Source organism: Pleurodeles waltl, chromosome 4_1 (assembly GCF_031143425.1).
Source record: "Pleurodeles waltl isolate 20211129_DDA chromosome 4_1, aPleWal1.hap1.20221129, whole genome shotgun sequence".
NCBI classification, from domain to species: domain Eukaryota; kingdom Metazoa; phylum Chordata; class Amphibia; order Caudata; family Salamandridae; genus Pleurodeles; species Pleurodeles waltl.
In genome coordinates this window covers 233,478,555-233,497,357 of record NC_090442.1, presented here as the reverse complement: position 1 = coordinate 233,497,357, position 18,803 = coordinate 233,478,555, and the positions used below count along the sequence as shown (strand labels likewise).

Below are 18,803 nucleotides of genomic sequence, written 5' to 3'. Positions count from 1 at the left end.
CTGGGGTGTCATCGTGTCCTGGTTATGGCATTCTTTTGCAGAAGATCTGCCACTTCCTTGTCAATTAAGGGGGCTTGATCTTTGACAAACTGCGGCGGACGTGGGGAAACTGAATGAACTAGGGCACCATAAAACTCTGTTTGAAAGCCCTGAATGGTTTGTAAGACCCATGCGAGTTTTTCCCAGTTGTACTTGAACCTTGCCAGCCTACCTCCTAGATCTAAGGGGGAAGCAGTGTAGAGCCTTACCTAGCTGGTCTTGGAGGTGGGACCTGGAGGAGCCTCTTGAACCCCGACCTCTGTAGGGTCTCCGGGAGATGAAGAATTTGTTATGACGGGCAGTTCTTGCGGACGTTGGAAGCTTTTCAGAGGGCTCTGGACATAGACGCGCCCGGTCGAGCGCCCTGTGCCACAGCCGGCCCAATGAAAATTTTGGGGTTGAAAATCTTTTTAATTGATTTCTGTGCCTTATCCAATGAGGTAAATGTCACCACGAACTTGCCCAGCTTCTTAATCAAAGGCTCTCCAAACATCCCCCCTTACGCCACAAGGCCAGCTTCTGTGGATGCCAAGTCACCCAGCTTCGGATCCACTTTAAGGAGGAACCCCTACTCTCTGTGGGGAGCACGCAGTTGGCGTTTGGCAAAAATACAATCGCCCTTTGGGCCCATCCCGATAGGCTTTCTGGCGAAATGGGAGAATTAGTGGCCTTAGCGTCTTCTGCCAAGTTGAGGATCTTTGTCAGAGGGCCACTGGCGTCCAGCAATTTATCTTGGCATGAACGCCATGATCTATCGATCCCTTTCTTGGGGTCCTTAAAATACTTCTGGAGAAAGGTGGCCATGCAAGTCGAGGTCAGGAGTTATCGCCTCCTTCCCGGGTAGGGACGGGCGTGGACATTCTGCTCTAAGAATGGCCCTGACCTCCTTATCCAAGGACTTGCGGAGGCGGCTGGCCACCTATTTGGACACCTTATCCGTGGGAAAACACTCTGAAGAGTGTGGATGGACCAAGTCCTCGGGGCCCAGCATGTCAGTCACTGGGTCCAGAACCTTTGGGTCCTCTAGAGGCGAAGGACACCAAGGGCGGGATGGCCAGCTTCATCCGGAGAATCAGCATTGTCAGACCAGCAGAGGGAGCTCTAATGAGTCTTGAGGACCGTCTTCCGCGGAAGGTTCTGGCCTAGTAAAGGCCTTTTTGAGGGATTAAAAAATCTTGAGATCCGCGGATTTGTCTGCCTTGTGCTTCTGCGCTGGGTGCTTCAAAAGGGAGGGCCCCGAGGGGGGATTGTCTAGGGCACCCCTATAGGTATGGGGCAAGCGTAGGCCAGTTCATGTAGGTGGCGCTCAAAAGGTTTCATCGCCGCTGCTACTGCCTGGTGGATGGAGGCTCCCTCCGCCTGCCAAAATTCATAATCTATTGGGAGCACCTAAAGTGACTCCTCTTCTAAATATTCCTCCGCCCTTCTGTGACAGAGAGACTGGAAAAAGGGTGGGTGGGCTGCCTGAGGTGATTTTGGAGCTACCAAGTAGCAAGTTTAGCCGTGCAAAGCGCTATCTGCACAGTCCCCTTGGGGCCCCCAAAACCCTGGTATGTAATATAAGGCAGAGAGATAGAGTAGTATTATAACGCCTGGGTCCGGGTCCCTGAGGCAGTAGTTGACTTAAACAGTCGACAACCGAATGCGCTCGGCGGGCGTCAGGGGAGGAACCGCCTCTGAATTCCAGAACAAACGGGCACTTAGTGCCTCAAATACAGACCCACAAGCTGTGGGCGTAAGGCTTCTAGGCGGCTCGGGGCTCTGAAGCGTGTCAGGGTGAAGTGACGCAGCTGTTAGTGTCACTTCTGGAAACTGACAAGCACGTGTCTGGTTAGCAGCCTACTACGCCCCTAGCGGTAAGAACGCCGCACTGCACTCTTGCTGCCCAGAGGCTTAAGTTTGCCGCGACAGGAACCCTGAGACGTGTTCCTGCGATGCTGCTTAGGGCTGCGAAGACCCGCTGAAATGCAAAGAAACACCGTAATAATTAATTTCAATATTGTAGAATGAAAAAGTGTGTACTTAGATGCTGCGAGCAGGAAAGAAAGAGGAAGTCGCAAGGAAACCTGTTTTGTGTGTGAACGAAGCTGACCACCCTGCTTTCTGTGATATTCCTGTTCTGTGTGTCTGTGTGTAGTACTAAATAACAGAAACATATTTTTCACAAGACAGAAGTCGATTTCTGCATTTTTGTTTGCCAATTACGCTGAAACAGTAGATTAAATTGAGTGAGAGTACATGATGTCAAGGTCACTTTGCAGGGCATGAAAGAAGGTGGAATCGTGTAGTACGTCATCAGAATAGATGTCTATACAGAGCAGGTTTCAGAGAATATCATAAATGTGCTACCAGGCGATCTAGCAGGGGATGAATGGGCCTTGTCGCCGCCAATTCTGATGGGGGCCTGGGGTAAGTAACTGTTGTTATCTAATGCAGCTCGAAACGGCAGACGTGCAACATAAGCACTATATATATATATATATATATATATATGTAAGGAAATGCCTCCTTGGCATGGTTACCCCCTGACTTTTTGCCTTTGCTGATGCTATGTTTTGATTTGAAAGTGTGCTGAGGCCTGCTAACCAGGCCCCAGCACCAGTGTTCTTTCCCTAACCTGTACTTTTGTTTTCACAATTGGCACACCCTGGCATCCAGGTAAGTCCCTTGTAACTGGTACCCCTGGTACCAAGGGCCCTGATGCCAGGGAAGGTCTCTAAGGGCTGCAGCATATCTTATGCCACCCTGGGGACCCCTCACTCAGCACAGACACACTGCTTGCCAGCTTGTGTGTGCTGGTGAGAACAAAACGAGTAAGTCGACATGGCACTCCCCTCAGGGTGCCATGCCAACCTCACACTGCCTATGCAGTATAGATAAGTCACCCCTCTAGCAGGCCTTACAGCCCTAAGGCAGGGTGCACTATACCATAGGTGAGGGCACCAGTGCATGAGCACTGTGCCCCTACAGCGTCTAAGCAAAACCTTAGACATTGTAAGTGCAGGGTAGCCATAAGAATATATGGTCTGGGAGTCTGTCCAACACGAACTCCACAGCACCATAATGGCTACACTGAAAACTGGGAAGTTTGGAATCAAACTTCTCAGCACAATAAATGCACACTGATGCCAGTGTACATTTTATTGTAAAATACACCCCAGAGGGCACCTTAGAGGTGCCCCCTGAAACCTTAACCAACTACCCGTGTAGGCTGACTGGTTTTAGCAGCCTGCCACACTCGAGACATGTTGCTGGCCACATGGGGAGAGTGCCTTTGTCACTCTGTGGCTAGTAACAAAGCCTGCACTGGGTGGAGATGCTATCACCTCCCCCAGGCAGGAGCTGTAACACCTGGTGGTGAGCCTCAAAGGCTCACCCCCTTTGTTCCAGCACCACAGGGCATTCCAGCTAGTGGAGTTGCCCGCCCCCTCCGGCCACGGCCCCACTTTTGGCGGCAAGGCCGGAGGAAATAATGAGAATAACAAGGAGGAGTCACTGGCCAGTCAGGACAGCCCCTAAGGTGTCCTGAGCTGAGGTGTCTCTAACTTTTAGAAATCCTCCATCTTGCAGATGGAGGATTCCCCCAATAGTGTTAGGAATGTGACCCCCTCCCCTTGGGAGGAGGCACAAAGAGGGTGTACCCACCCTCAGGGCTAGTAGCCATTGGCTACTAACCCCCCAGACCTAAACACGCCCTTAAATTTAGTATTTAAGGGCTCCCTTGAACCTAGGAACTCAGATTCCTGCAACCTAAGAAGAAGAGGACTGCTGAGCTGAAAAACCCTGCAGAGAAGACGGAGACACCAACTGCTTTGGCCCCAGCTCTACCGGCCTGTCTCCCCCCTTCGGAAGAAAACTGCTCCAGCAACGCTTTCCCCAGGACCAACGACCTCTGAATCCTCAGAGGACTGCCCTGCTCTAGAAGGACCAAGAAACTCCCGAGAACAGCGGCCCTGTTCACCCAAGACTGCAACTTTGTTTCCAAAGGAGCAACTTTAAAACGACTGCGTTTCCCGCCAGAAGCGTGAGACTTGCAACTCTGCACCCGACGCCCCCGGCTCGACTTGTGGAGAAACAACACTTCAGGGAGGACTCCCTGGCAACTCCGAGACTGTGAGTAACCAAAGTTGGCCCCCCTGAGCCCCCACAGCGAAGCCTGCAGAGGGAATCCCGAGGCTCCCCCTGACCGCGACTGCCTGACTCTCAGATCCCGATGCCTGGAAAAGACCCTGCACCCTCAGCCCCCAGGACCTGAAGGATCGGAACTCCAGTGCAGGAGTGACCCCCAGGAGGCCCTCTACCTTGTCCAAGTGGTGGCTACCCCGAGGAGCCCCCCCCCCCTTGCCTGCCTGCAGCGCTGAAGAGACCCCTTGGTCTCCCATTGAAACCTATTACAAACCCGACGTGTGTTTGCACACTGCACCCGGCCGCCCCCGTGCTGCTGTGGGTGTACTTTCTGTGCTAACTTGTGTCCCCCCCGGTGCCCTACAAAACCCCCCTGGTCTGCCCTCCGAAGACGCAGGTACTTACCTGCTGGCAGACTGGAACCGGGGCACCCCCTTCTCCATTGAAGCCTATGTGTTTTGGGCACCACTTTGAACTCTGCACCTGACCGGCCCTGAGCTGCTGGTGTGGTAACTTTGGGGTTGCTCTGAACCCCCAACGGTGGGCTACCTTGGACCCAAACTTGAACCCCGTAGGTGGTTTACTTACCTGCAAGAACTAACCATTACTTACCTCCCCTAGGAACTGTGAAAATTGCACTGTGTCTAGTTTTAAAATAGCTATATGTGTTTTATTTGAAAAGTATATATGCTATTGTGATTATTCAAAGTTCCTAAAGTACTTACCTGCAATACCTTTCATGCAAAGTATTACATGTAGAATTTGAACCTGTGGTTCTTAAAATAAACTAAGAAAATATATTTTTCTATACAAAAACCTATTGGCCTGGAATTGTCTCTGAGTGTGTGTTCCTCATTTATTGCCTGCGTGTATGTACAACAAATGCTTAACACTACTCCTTTGATAAGCCTACTGCTCGACCACACTACCACAAAATAGAGCATTAGAATTATCTCTTTGTGCCACTATCTTACCTCTAAGGGGAACCCTTGGACTCTGTGCATACTATTCCTTACTTTGAAATAGTGCATACAGAGCCAACTTCCTACAATATATATATATGTATATATATATATATTTATATATGTATGTATATATATATATATATATATATATGTATATATAAATGCATTGGTAGTTATTTTCAGCCTTACTATTTTCCTGCGACCCTTACGCCCCTTTGCTCCAGGCAGTTATTAGAAAAAAGGATTTATGCCTACTGATCAAATAGTGTTTTACCACACAAGAAATTTATCAGCTTTCGGTGGAGAGTTGTGTGGTCACAAAGAAGTAATAAGACTAAAAACAACCGATGTCCTAGAACGAGCAGACCGTTATTTTATAATAATAACCGTGACGAGAAACAAGGATTAATACCGCCAGCACTCTTGAATAAAAAACAAGTGCAAATTAAAGGCATCAACTCCAAGACAAACTATAGCGAAAACGAAGCCGAGTGAAACTTGTGGTAGTCTGTCTGTATTCCAAGAAGTGAAGGAGAAACCTGGAACCTTATGTGGCAGTGTTTTATATCCCAGTTTGTTCGCTTTGAGAGAAACAGAGGTTCGAATGGGATACCTACGAATTGAAAAAAACTGAAGTTATATTATAGCCAAATCACTTTATGGTCCAAATTTGTTTTTAATTTCATATAAAAAGAAAACCGGCATTGGCAAAGCCAATAGCCCTTGCCTTTGGGAACTATCAGCTTTGCCAATGGATTTTCAGTTTGCTGCACAGCATCCTCAGTGCAGCAATTGGAATATTAAACCCTGTGGCTCCGTCTCATAAAGATACAGTACCATATTCCAATAGAGAGGCGACTGCAGGCATGTTAGTTCACCATTTACATTTAACACTACATTCCAGTAACTTAAGAAAATTAGAATAACTAGGTATGCGCCATAAAAATCTTTTCACATCGATGTATTATTTGCACGCTTTACACAGATCTTCGTGAACGCAGATTAAACTTTCCATCTGAAAAAGAACATTTGCTAGGTGGACTTCTTGGCATGTATGACTAAGGAGTATTCTACACCATGAGTCAATCAAAACTAACTTTTGTAAAAAGCAGGAGTTAGTGTGCTTGTAGGGAGAGGGAGTACCTCAACGTTCGATAAGTGTGTAGGCAAACAGTTTTCACACAGGGAAAATATTGTCCCAGTAGAGAAACAAATGGAAAAAAGAACTGTGTAATTGCGAGTTAGCGCCAAATTTACTGTCGTGGATTGCCCATTAAAAAGGCAGTCACTGAGAAGGTGTTATGCAGTAGGGATTTTATTGAAAGTCTCACTATTAACACTCCACAGGGCTTGTTTAACTTCCATAAAAGTCTGACATTTTCGAATATAGGAGGAAACCTCAGAGGAGTAGATTTTTAACTTTTTAAAGAAAACTGAACAAAGGAGTATAAATAAGCAAGATAGGAAAGAACTTAAAACTGATGTTGGTGATTTGGTCATTTAGTACAATTTCTTGTGTTTACAATTTTTAGCACAAACATAATATAAAACGTTTAATAAATAACAGACAGGGTAATTGCTCCTGGCAACCAGACAAAGCGCCTTGCGCCACGACACCTTTACTGGGATACATAGAAGGCAGTATGTACTACGTTTGTGGGCTTCAGTGCGCTATTAAACTTATCTGCTGAAAAAAACATATTTTAATTAAACCTTTACGAGAAAAAGAGGAGAACTTTCTGCCAGGAAGTGATGTATGAAACACCAGAGGGTACACTACGGGCATCGCCCTGCAGGGCTTGTTCTCAGAAAGCATTAGTTGTACGTTATTAGCTGGCTAGGGCTTTCTCCTTTTAATTTCCTAAAACAGTGGTTTCCAACCTGTGGTCCGGGGACCCCTGGGGGTCCGCGAAGCCTTCTTAGGGTGTCCGCGAGAGCCTAGAAAATTAAAAAAAGTATTAACAAATATTGACTAATTAGGTCCCCAGCTTCCAGTAATGACTCAGGCGGGGGTCCCTGAATTCTAATGATGATTCAGTGGGGGTCCCTTGGTTCCATTAATGTTAAAGTGGGGGTCCACAGAAATCAAAAGGTTGGGAACCACTGTCCTAAAACATCCCCTGGCTTCTTTGGATCTTTTTCTACAGTTGAGGAGTTGTTGACCATGAAGGTTAACATGGCACAGCTACTGTTTCCAAAAGAATCCGGCACTGTGATAGATAAAGATCCAACATATATTTTGAGGGCTCAGCCTCTACCATGTACTAAAAGGTTAATTAGTGATGTGCTGTTCTCTGCCAGTGAATTGCTGCAAGAATAGTGTATTCATTTGCTCATCTTGTGCTAAAAGTCCCTCTTATTCCTTACTTTCTCTGTTTCTCTCTTGTGCCTGTTGTAATATTTTGAAGTAGGCATGTAAAATGTAAACGCTGTGCGTTCTTCGGTACTGTAAACAGATTGGTATGAAATTCTCTAAAATTTACACTAAGGATTTAAATACTTTACAGTGTGCCTGGCATTTACTTGAATTTTTAGACTAATGGCCTGATTTAGATTTCGGCGGACGGTTACTCCGTCACAACGGTGACTGATATCCCATCCTCCACAATATAAAACCCATAGGAAATAAAGGGATTTATATTTCAGCAGACAGGATATCAGTCCTGTTGTGATGGAGAAACCAGTCTGCTGAAATCTAAATCAGGCCCTAACTGTTATTGGGATGACAAGATGCCTCGCAAAGATAGTGTATACACAATGGGTACATGTAATTAACATGTGACTAGTTAGCCCTTTAAGAGTGTACACATTGTTTTATGGAACCAACATTTACATTCCTTGTTTCAATTTTGTTTAGCAAAGTATGCTTGTGGTTTTGCCTTTAGTTAGAGTTAATTATTGCATTATTAGAGTTATTAATGCATTGCATTAATAGAAGTATCAGAGTTTTGTCTTGGAAGTTCTTGTCACTTTTGTTTTTTTGAGGGCAAATTAGAAAGATTTCCGATTTGGCACATAGCAAACCCCAGAATGATTCACACTTTTTAATTTTTTTATGGGAGAAATAAATTAATACTCTTAAAATCAGTTTGTCCAAAGATTAAAGAAGTGTTAATTCGAATATCAAAAAAATAGTAGCATCACACACATTTCTTTTGAAATTCATATTATTCCTATCTTCTAGGTACTTTATGATTGTTTTTGTTTGAAGATAGATACACGAAGATTTATCATCTAGCCGTCTTCATTATGCGTTATGGTACACAATAGTGTGTTTGTTGCTTTAGTTTTGTTCAGCGACACGTGGTGGCTAGTTGTACACAATAGGAACTAAAGAGGAGCAACAAACAGGCTTCTTCTTGTATCTATCATCAGACGAAGCATGTATAATGTACACAGAAGATCGGAATAATATGGGCTATCAATTTTGGAATTTCAACAGAAATATGTGTTCAGTTACTATTATTTGGCATTTGATTAAATGTCAAAGCAGAAACTAACACACAGTGTATGGATATTTAATGTTTAAAAAAGAAATGTCAGTATATGAAATGTATTAGAAAATGCGTGTATAGGAAATAATGTTTTTAAATATTGTAAGTATGGTATATTTAAAATGCATTTTTCTACTTTTTAGATTAAGAATATATATGATTGTAATTGGCTATGATGAAGCAACAACTTAGTCGTGAAACATGTGCTGGCCATCTATGCTGATTGATTATTGGAAGAATAAAGGAAAAAGGTTTATATAATTTCTTGAAACCCTCATTTCTTGTTTATAATGTTGGGCACACCTGGTTTAATAGGTTATACTACGCCAATCATATTAACTGATGAACTTTCCCAAAGAGATAAAGCTGAAATATTAGGTAATGTCAGGATTCTAGGCATTCTGAAAACATGAGCCCTGTTTTGCGTACAGGATGGTAATTTAAAATATATGAACATGTTGCTTTTCATAAACATACAACAACAGTGCCCTTTTTTCTGCTTGTGGAGCTACTGGACACTGGAAAGCAAGCAGTGAATTACATAATATATTTGCCTCTGTCCCACAGGTTGGCTTGAAAACATTGTGTTTAAGATGTTTGGTTTTCAGAAACCGAAGATGTACTGAAGTCTAGACGGCTGCTGTATTTGCAAAGCAAAGTCTTCCAGCTCACGATTCACTGACAGCGCACGCTATGAGAAAGATTTTCAGAGCTGCTTTGGGTAAACAATACACTTTTCACTTGTTAAAGAACAAATCATGATCTTTATATCAACACATAAATGTATGCATAGTTTGTGACGAAGGACAAAGAGATGTATGTGTGTATATTTAAATTTACTTTAAAAAACAGAGGTTACAGTATCATTATAATTAGGTTAAAAATGTACACACTCAAAACCCTAGAAATTTAGCACTTTTGCCCTAAGGTAACTGAACTGGCATTCCCGCCATGCACAGTTTTCTCATCAATAATTGTACAGCGGATGTTCAAGTGATGTTTTCAATTATGTCATAGAAGATGTTATAAGTGTTATAATATGTGGGGTAAATAGCGGTGCTTGTTGTGAGGGTGCAGTTACCTTAGGGCATGAGTTATAGGGGGTCATTCTGACCCTGGCGGTCCATGAGCGCCATGGCGGAGGGCGGCGGAAGCACCGCCAACAGGCTGGCGGTGCTTCCTGGGCTATTCTGACTGCGGCGGTAAAGCCGCGGTCAGAAAAGGGGACCAGCGGTTTCCCGCCGGTTTTCCCCTGGCCCAGGGAATCCGCCATGGCGGCGCTGCTTGCACCACCGCCATGAAGATTCCGACCCCCTTCCCGCCAGCCTGTTTCTGGCGGTGTCCACTGCCAGAACCAGGATGGCGGGAACGGGTGCCGTGGGGCCCCTGGGGGCCCCTGCACTGCCCATGCCACTGGCATGGGCAGTTCAGGGGCCCCCTAACAGGGCCCCCCAAAGATTTTCACTGTCTGATTTGCAGACAGTGAAAATCGCGACGGGTGCCACTGCACCCGTCGCACCCCTGCAACTCCGCCGGCTCCATTCGGAGCCGGCTTCCTCGTTGCAGGGGCTTTCCCGCTGGGCCGGCAGACGGCCTTTTGGCGGTCGCCCGCCGGCCCAGCGGGAAAGTTGGAATGACCGCCGTGGTCTTTTGACCGCGGTGCGGTCATTCGGCGGTAACCGCATGGCGGGCGGCGACTGCCGCCCGCCGCGGTCAGAATGACCGCCATAGTCTTTTGAGATAATTACACTGCTAAATTTCGATGTTTTTATGTGTGTAAAATCTGAACCCAACTAGAACGTCTGTGTAACCTTTGTTTTTTTAGACAGTTTCCAAGTTTTGAAAAAAATTCTATTTCCTACCTGCGTAGTGTCAAAGGCAGGGTGTGGCAGAGGGTTGGCATCAACAAGGCCCTGCAGTAAACCCCCTGCATGCAGCCAACCCCACACTGTGGGAGTGTGAGTGGTCGTATGGGTGTGTGTGGTTTTGTGGGTGTGTAAGTGGGTGTGTTAGTGTATGAATGGGTGTGTGAATGCATGTGTGAGCGGCTGTGTGGATCTGAGTGCGTGTGAGAGTGGTTGTGTGGGTGTATAAGCGGGTGTGTGGGTGGGTGTATGAGTGGCTGTGTGGATCTGAGTGTGAGTGGTTTTGTGGGTCTGTGGGTGGGTGAATGGTTGTGTGGGTCTGTAAGTGGAGGGTGTGAGTGGGTGTGTGAACGGTTCTGTGGGTCTGTAAGTGGGGGAGTGAGTGGGTGTATGAATGTGTCTGTGAGTGTGAGTGATTCGTAGGTCTGTGAATGGGTGTGGTAGTGGTTTTGTGAATCAGTGAGTGGGTGTATGAGTGGCTGTGTGGGTCTGTGAGTGGGTGTGTGAGTGGTTCTGTGAGTCTCAGTGAGTGCATGAGTGGCTGTATTTTTGTGTGGGCGTGTAAGTGAGTGTGTGTGAGTGGGTGGGTGAGTGAGTAGATGTGTGGATCTTTGACTGGGAGTGTTTTTGTGGATCTGTGAGTGTGTGTGTGAATGGGTGAGTGAGTGGGTCTGTGAGTGTGTGTATTTTCTTTAAATTGGGGTCAGGATCTGCAGATCCGTCACGTATTCACACAGGGCCGTGCTGAGTGCAGCTGTGGATTCTTGCACACCCCCCAAAAATGATTTTGGCGCAATTTCTTGTCAATGAGGTTTCCCTCAAAGACCTTTCCATCAGTTGCATGGAGTCAGGATACCTCTATCCTGACCCCTTATATTCTATTTACTCTATAACACCCCCCTCTCCCACCACATCCCGATCGACAAAATGGTAGGCACAACTTTTCTCTCAGATTGCAACCAGCCAATCACGGCATTGCTGTTGTCACATGGAATCCGCAGATCAGTCGAGGTGGATCCGCACCTCTAAATATACTTAAATCTTTTTTCTTTAATAACTCTAAAATTACTAAACAGATTTACACCAAATTACATAAAGAGATCTTTCTGGACCAGACCTAGCTTTCTAACCAATCTGGTGTAATTCCGTTCAGTGGTTCGGACTGTAGTTGTGCCTAAAATCCTTATGGAAACTGCTTGTGGAAAATATATTTTGGGACATGCCCTTTTTCTCGACCCCTGCTCACCCCAAAACCCCAAAACTTTCCACACAGCAGCTGAAATGACTAGCACACTAGTTTAGAACGTTTCATGAAGATTCGTCAAACAGCACCAAAGTTAATAGCAAAACAAAAATGCTTAAGGAAAATAGGTCGCAACTATAACTACCTACTGGTGACCCCCAGTAGGTAAATATTTAGCAAAATGCGGGATTATGATTTTAAGATGGTTAATTAACCCCTTCTCCATGTTTTGTTATCTAACACTTTGCACAAAGGCTAAAGAACACAGGTCACCAGTCCCTGAAGACTTACAACATGTTATCTTAATACCATCTCAAAGTCTGTCTTCAGAAATGCAACAGCTCCCAACAACCCAACATTGGAAAATAACCTATAGTAAGATATGATAATAGTTGGTTGGCCCTTAAGCATAAAGCATTGGGAAATTCTTAAAATAAATAAGGACGACTAGAGGTTGCTTGCACAAGCTCTAGCTGGAAATTGAAATAACTGATTAAATGTGCCAAAAAAGAGGCTCAAGTTCCTGGCACGTAAGGGTGTATTAAGATGCAACTACTCTGAATTGCAAAAAATACAGATAATGTAAATTATTGGAAGAACTTTGACTTTATTTTACTCCTAGGAGCATGGTGTGAGCAGGAATTTCCACTGGCTGGTCGGTTATATAGAATATCACATTGTGGAGATATGTATAGGCAAAAAAGATAATGCAAGAGGTGGTTTCACTATGCATATTTCTTCCTGCTCTGACTTAAAGCCACAAGGGTGATTTGTGCCTGGTTGTTCCTGACCTTTTTCAGAACTAGGGGCACCAGAGGCAAAAATGCATACAGGAGGCCTATGTGTCTCCTAGAGACAGCTTTCCTGGGAACTTCAGCGTGCAAATGTTTTGACACTGCTCATTCTCAACTGTGGTGAAAAGAGTTAGGGAGAGGGACCCACCATATGGGAAATGCCCTGATGGTCCGCCCAGCTCCTGAGGCACAGCACCTCTTGGTATAGGGCCCGGGCCACCACCCTGTTTGTTGCAATACCACATGGCAGTGATGTTGTCCATTACAGGGAAATGCCCTGATGGTCCACCCAACTCCTGAAGGACCCAGGACTCCACCTTCCTTGTTGGAATACCACATGGTGGTGGTGGTGTCCAGGAGAACCTGATTCAGCCTCCTCCTGATGGTCGGTAGGAAGGCATTCAGTGGCAGGCATATTGCTCACAACTCCAGCAGACTGATATGGAGCTGAGCTTCTGCCAGAAACCAGAGCCCTCTGATCTCCAACTCCCCCAGATGATCACTCCAACCCAGCAGTGACACATAAATCACTAGTCAGCTTTGAGTGGGGCATGGAGAAGGGTCTCTGACTGATCCAGTTGTGGTAAAGCAGCCAGTACTGCAGATCTTATGCAGTCTGCTCCGAAACCTGGATGTAATCCAACAGGTTTCCATGGTGCTGGACCACTGAGGCTTCAGATTCCACTGCTGAGCTCTCATATTCTACCTGGCATGATCGAAAAGCAGGATGCAGCTAAGAAGCCTCAGTTCTGCTCTCACTGAGACCCAGGACCAGGGCTCAAGCATTAGAATTAAACCCTGAATGTCCTGGACTCGATGTCACTAAGGGAAGGCCCTGAACTGCACTGATCACAAAACAACTATTATGAAGGAAAGTCTCTGCAAAGGAGTTTGGTACTGCAGGAAGTTGGCTCTGTATGTACTATTTCAAAGTAAGAAATAGCATGCACAGAGTATCTTAGAGGTAAGATAGTGGCAAAAAGAGATAATTCTAATGCTCTATTTTGTGGTAGTGTGGTCGAGCAGTAGGCTTATCAGAGGGTAGTGTTAAGCATTTGTTTTACACCCACAGGCAATAAATGAGGAACACACACTCAAAGACAATTTCAGGCCAATAGGTTTTTATATATAGAAAAATATATTTTCTTAGTTTATTTTAAGAACCACAGGTTCAAGATTTACAATCAATACTTCAAAAGAAAGGTACTTCACTTAGGTATCATAGGAACTTTGAATCAGCAAAATAGCATGTACAGTTTTGGCAAAAATGGCAATAAGCTATTTTAAAACTAGACACTGCAAATTTCAACAGTTCCTGGGTGAGGTAAGTATTTGTTAGTTTTACAGGTAAGTAAACCACCTACAGGGTTCACAGTTGGGTCCAAGGTAGCCCACCGTTGGGGGTACAGGGCAACCCCAAAGTTACCACACCAGCAGCTCAGGGCCGGTCAGGTGCAGAGGTCAAAGTGGTGCCCAAAACACATAGGCTTCAATGGAGAAGGGGGTGCCCCGGTTCCAGTCTGCCAGCAGGTAGGTACCCGCGACTTCGGAGGGCAGACCAGGGGGGTTTTGTAGGGCACCAGGGGGGACACAAGTCAGCACAAAAAGTACACCCTCAGCGGCACGGGGCGGCTGGGTGCAGAGAGCAAACAGGCGTTGGGTTTGCAATGGAGTTCAATGGGAGACCCGGGGGTCCCTTCAACGGAGCAGGCAGGCAAGGGGGGGGGGCTCCTCGGGGTAGCCACCACCTGGGCAAGGGAGAGGGCCACCTGGGGTCGTTTCTGTACTGGAGGTCGGATCCTTCAGGTCCTGGGGGCAGCGGGTGCAGTGTCTTTACCAGGCGCCGGGTTCTTAGAAGCAGGCAGTCGCGGTCAGGGGGAGCCTCTGGATTCCCTCTGCAGGTGTCGCTGGGGAGGTTCAGGGGGGCCAACTCTGGCTACTCACACGGTTGCAGTCGCAGGGGAGTCCTCCCTGTAGTGTTGTTTCTCCGCAGGTCGAGCCAGGGGCGTCGGATGCAGAGTGGAAAGTCTCACGCTTCCGGTGGGAAACGTGCAGTCCTTTAGAAGTTGTTTCTTTGTTGCAAAGTTGTTTCTTCTTTGGAGCAGAGCCGCTGTCCTCTGGAGTTCTTGGTCCTTTTAGATGCAGGGTAGTCCTCTGAGGCTTCAGAGGTCGCTGGACCCTGGGGAACGCGTCGCTGTTGCAGTTTTTCTTGAAGTGGGGAGACAGGTCGGTAGGGCTGGGGCCAAAGCAGTTGGTGTCTCCGTCTTCTCTGCAGGGCTTTCAGGTCAGCAGTCCTTCTTCGTCTTCAGGTTGCAGGAATCTAGTTTCCTATGTTCTGGGGAGCCCCTAAATACTGAATTTAGGGGTGTGTTTAGGTCTGTGAGGGCAGTAGCCAATGGCTACTGTCCTTGAGGGTGGCTACACCCTCTTTGTGCCTCCTCCCTGAGGGGAGGGGGGCGCATCCCTATTCCTATTGGGGGAATCCTCCAAAATCAAGATGGAGGATTTCTAAAGGCAGGGGTCACCTCAGCTCAGGACACCTTAGGGGCTGTCCTGACTGGTGGGTGACTCCTCCTTGTTTTTCTCATTATCTCCCCTGGACTTGCCGCCAAAAGTGGGGGCTGTGTTCAGGGGGCGGGCATCTCCACTAGCCGGAGTGCCTTGGGGCATTGTAACACGAAGCCTGAGCCTTTGAGGCTCTCTGCTAGGTGTTACAGTTCCTGCAGGGGGGAGGTGTGAAGCACCTCCACCCAGAGCAGGCTTTTGTTTCTGTCCTCAGAGAGCACAAAGGCCCTCACCACATGGAGTCAGAAACTCGTCTCTCAGCAGCAGGCTGGCACCGACCAGTCAGTCCTGCACTGAACAATTGGGTAAAATACAGGGGGCATCTCTAAGATGCCCTCTGTGCATTTTTTAATAAATCCAACACTGGCATCAGTGTGGGTTTATTATTCTGAGAAGTTTGATACCAAACTTCCCAGTATTCAGTGTAGCCATTATGGAGCTGTGGAGTTCTTTTTTGACAAACTCCCAGACCATATACTTAATATGGCCACACTGTACTTACAATGTCTAGGAATAGACTTAGACACTGTAGGGGCATATTGCTCATGCAGCTATGCCCTCACCTGTGGTATAGTGCACCCTGCCTTAGGGCTGTAAGGCCTGCTAGAGGGGTGACTTACCTATGCCACAGGCAGCATTTTGTGTGCATGGCATCCTGAGGGGGATGCCATGTCGACTTTGCCTTTTTCTCCACACCAACACACACAATCTGCAATGGCAGTGTGAATGTGTTAGGTGAGGGGTCCCTTAGGGTGGCCAACATATGCTGCAGCCCTTAGGGACCTTCCCTGGTCACAGGGCCCTGATACTACTGGTACCTTTTACAAGTGACTTATCTGTGTGCCAGGGGTGTGCCAATTGTGGAAACAATGGTACATTTTAGGTGAAAGAACACTGGTGATGGGGCCTGGTTAGCAGGGTCCCAGCACACTTCTCAGTCAAGTCAGCATCAGTATCAGGCAAAAAGTGGGGGGTAACTGCAACAGGGAGCCATTTCCTTACAGGTATGAATTCGGTACTTTGGTTGAAAATCCCAGTTATGTCAAGAGGTTTGTTGCCGTCTAGTGGTTGTCAGTGCCTGACCTGGCAAGTCTGCTTTCAACAGCCTAAAGTCGAGGTAGAGGAAAACTGGTACTGCCAACCTCAGAAGATGGGTGGCGCCCATCTCCATTACTTTCAAGAACACCTGAGGAGGGTGATGGTGAGGCTGAAGCAGAGCCCGGAAAATTTAAAATGCTCCTGGTAACGTGAGTGGGACTGCAGAACAAGGATATGAAAATATGCACCCAGCAGGTGCAAGGTCACCATCCAGTTACCTGTTTCAATAGTGGGAGTAACAGACCGTCCCTGTTTCAGAGGCCAGAACCCTCTCAGTAGCTCCTTTAGAAAGTAGAGACCACACCTCTTGCAGCATAATGGAAAGGTGCTCTTCTGTTAGCAGCTGTGATGCTGGAGGAGGAGGTGGTGGGTCAAACAGGAATGGGAGGTCTAGCCCTGCTGGACCATCTGAAAGACCCATTTGTTAGATGTGTTGTCAGATATGATGGATTGCAGTCCAGGGAGTAGGTATTGGGTCCTGCCTCCCACCAGATGGTTGTGCACCGAAAAGAGCACTGGGAACAAAGGACTGGGGTGACTGCTGTGGGGTGGAGAAGGGACCTGATGCTGTCTGTATGCCAACCTCCTTGAGTAACCTAGGAAAGGCCAGAACTGGTGGGGAAGCCTTCTTGCAGGGGGTGGAGAGGTCTAGAAAACATGTCTTAGCTCTGCTTTTCTTCAAACATTCCAAGGCAGAGTCAGCATTTTCACCAAAGAGGTGGGATCCATCAAAAGACATAGCCATATGAGATGCCAGCCTAAAACCTTGCAAAGCACATCCACATGTGGGGATGGGCCACCGTAGTGGTGCTGACTGCTCGCCCTAAGCAATCGGTTGTAAGCAATCCAGCACAAATGAATTATTTGGCTGCATGCTGACCATCCTGGATGGTGTGAGCCAGGGAGGCCCTAAATTCTTTCAGACCCACTGGCAAGATCTTGCTGGCCATGTCCCAGAGGGCATAAGTATTTCAGCCCAGTAGGCAAACTGCATTTACTGACCTCAAGAACAGACTGGCTGATGAGACCTTTTGTTTGTACATCGCCTCAATGTTTGGACAGAACAGTCCTCTGCATGATAAGAGATGTGTACCCCTGCCTTGAGTGCCCAACTGCGTTGCCTAATGCAGATTTATAGGTGAACACAGATAATGCATGTGCACCATGACATAGTCCGTTCCCACGGATTGCGGTCTTGCCCAAAGCGCTGCCTTCACCAAGAATTAAGCAGCACAGGTGTGGTGGGGCAGCATACCATGTAGTGATCAGGTCCTTTTTACTCTTTGTCACTGGAATGAGGACTACAGGCTCACTTACCTTTTTAAAAGTTCTGCTGCTGTCTGTTGAACACACACCTGACCCACATCAGGTTGATGTAGAAGTGCGTGCATGGTAGAAACGTGCTGAATGCATGTGCACTTGCAAGAAATATACTACAAGAAAGTGAGAAGTGTGGTACAGTGCACACATGGTAAATGCGAGTGCTGACTGTGTGGTTTTAAAGTAACACAGTCTGGTAAAGTACCGAGAGACTGCAGTACTGAACAGTGTGCGCAGATGTAGTGTATGTGCTGCATGTGGGTATGCTGGTGGTGGCATAAAACATGAGGATAACAGTACTAGGCAGTAAGTGTGCTGTGGCTATACACTTCAGTGCAGAAATACCTCTACTGGTACATTACATGGAGGACCTTGGATTCCATTTTGGGAAAGCCCAGGCCTGTCTGGTGAAAGCATGAGAAGTAGAGGTATCTCTCTCAGACAGATTTGTGTATTGCTGCATTACTGTAAGATGAGTGGGACATGCACTGGAGGATGGGAGAGCCAGGCTCTCGCTCTCTCTGCACTTCAATGTTTTTTTTTTTTTCAGCGACAGATCACAAGGAAGAGGCCTGGACACATTTCAGGAAGAGGAAGATTGGACTGATAAGGGAATCATAAAGAGTAGGCCCAGGATTAACCCTTAGATGCACAAATCACTGCGGCTGACATCCAGGTGTGAACTTTAGTCACTCCCATGAATCTTGTGTGTTAATCAGCTACGGAGTCCTCCCGGTTGTGACAAACAGTCTTCAGGAGGAAAAAGAAAGGGGAAGGATGTCCATTTCAAAGAAGCAGAACCCCAACATACAACTTCAAAGACCCAGACACTAAATTACATTTTGTGTCTGGAAAAGGACTATAAGTAGGGGAGTCTGAGACCCCATAACTTTGCCATCTGTAGAGCAGTCAGATGGGTTGTGTGAGGAGGGGGAGCTCTGGAAGACTTCTGCTTGTTACCAGGATTATGGGCCCAAGCCTTCTATCTCCCTGCTAGGTGAGGGGGACATCACCCATGCAAGCCAAGATCACCTGCCCTGGAGCCTGGAACGCCATCACCTGCCTGCTTGCCAAGACTAGTGTGCCCAAGAGGAAGAGGGAAGTGTTGGAGGGAGTGAGGTCCAGAAGGAGCCTTGACGTGAGGACCCCCTGAGGAAGGTGTGGGTAATCCATCACCTCACCAATTGGGCTGTAGCTCATGTGCCAGACTGAATCAGAGGGGCCTCTGCAAAACTGAACTTAGGAGCACGGTGGGAGAAACCCATATGCTAGGAGGGGCCGCCATACAGTGACTC

At 46.9% G+C, this 18,803-nt stretch overlaps 1 protein-coding gene across 1 annotated transcript in view; it reads left to right on the top strand.

Annotated features, from left to right (window-relative positions):
• Nucleotides 1-9,195: 9,195 nt before the first annotated feature.
• Nucleotides 9,196-18,803, top strand: part of SINHCAF (SIN3-HDAC complex associated factor) — a 103,840-nt gene continuing 94,232 nt past the window's right edge. The window contains 1 exon segment of the mRNA XM_069230049.1: nt 9,196-9,344. Coding sequence (XP_069086150.1) covers nt 9,217-9,344 — 128 coding nt within the window. The 5' untranslated portion in view covers nt 9,196-9,216.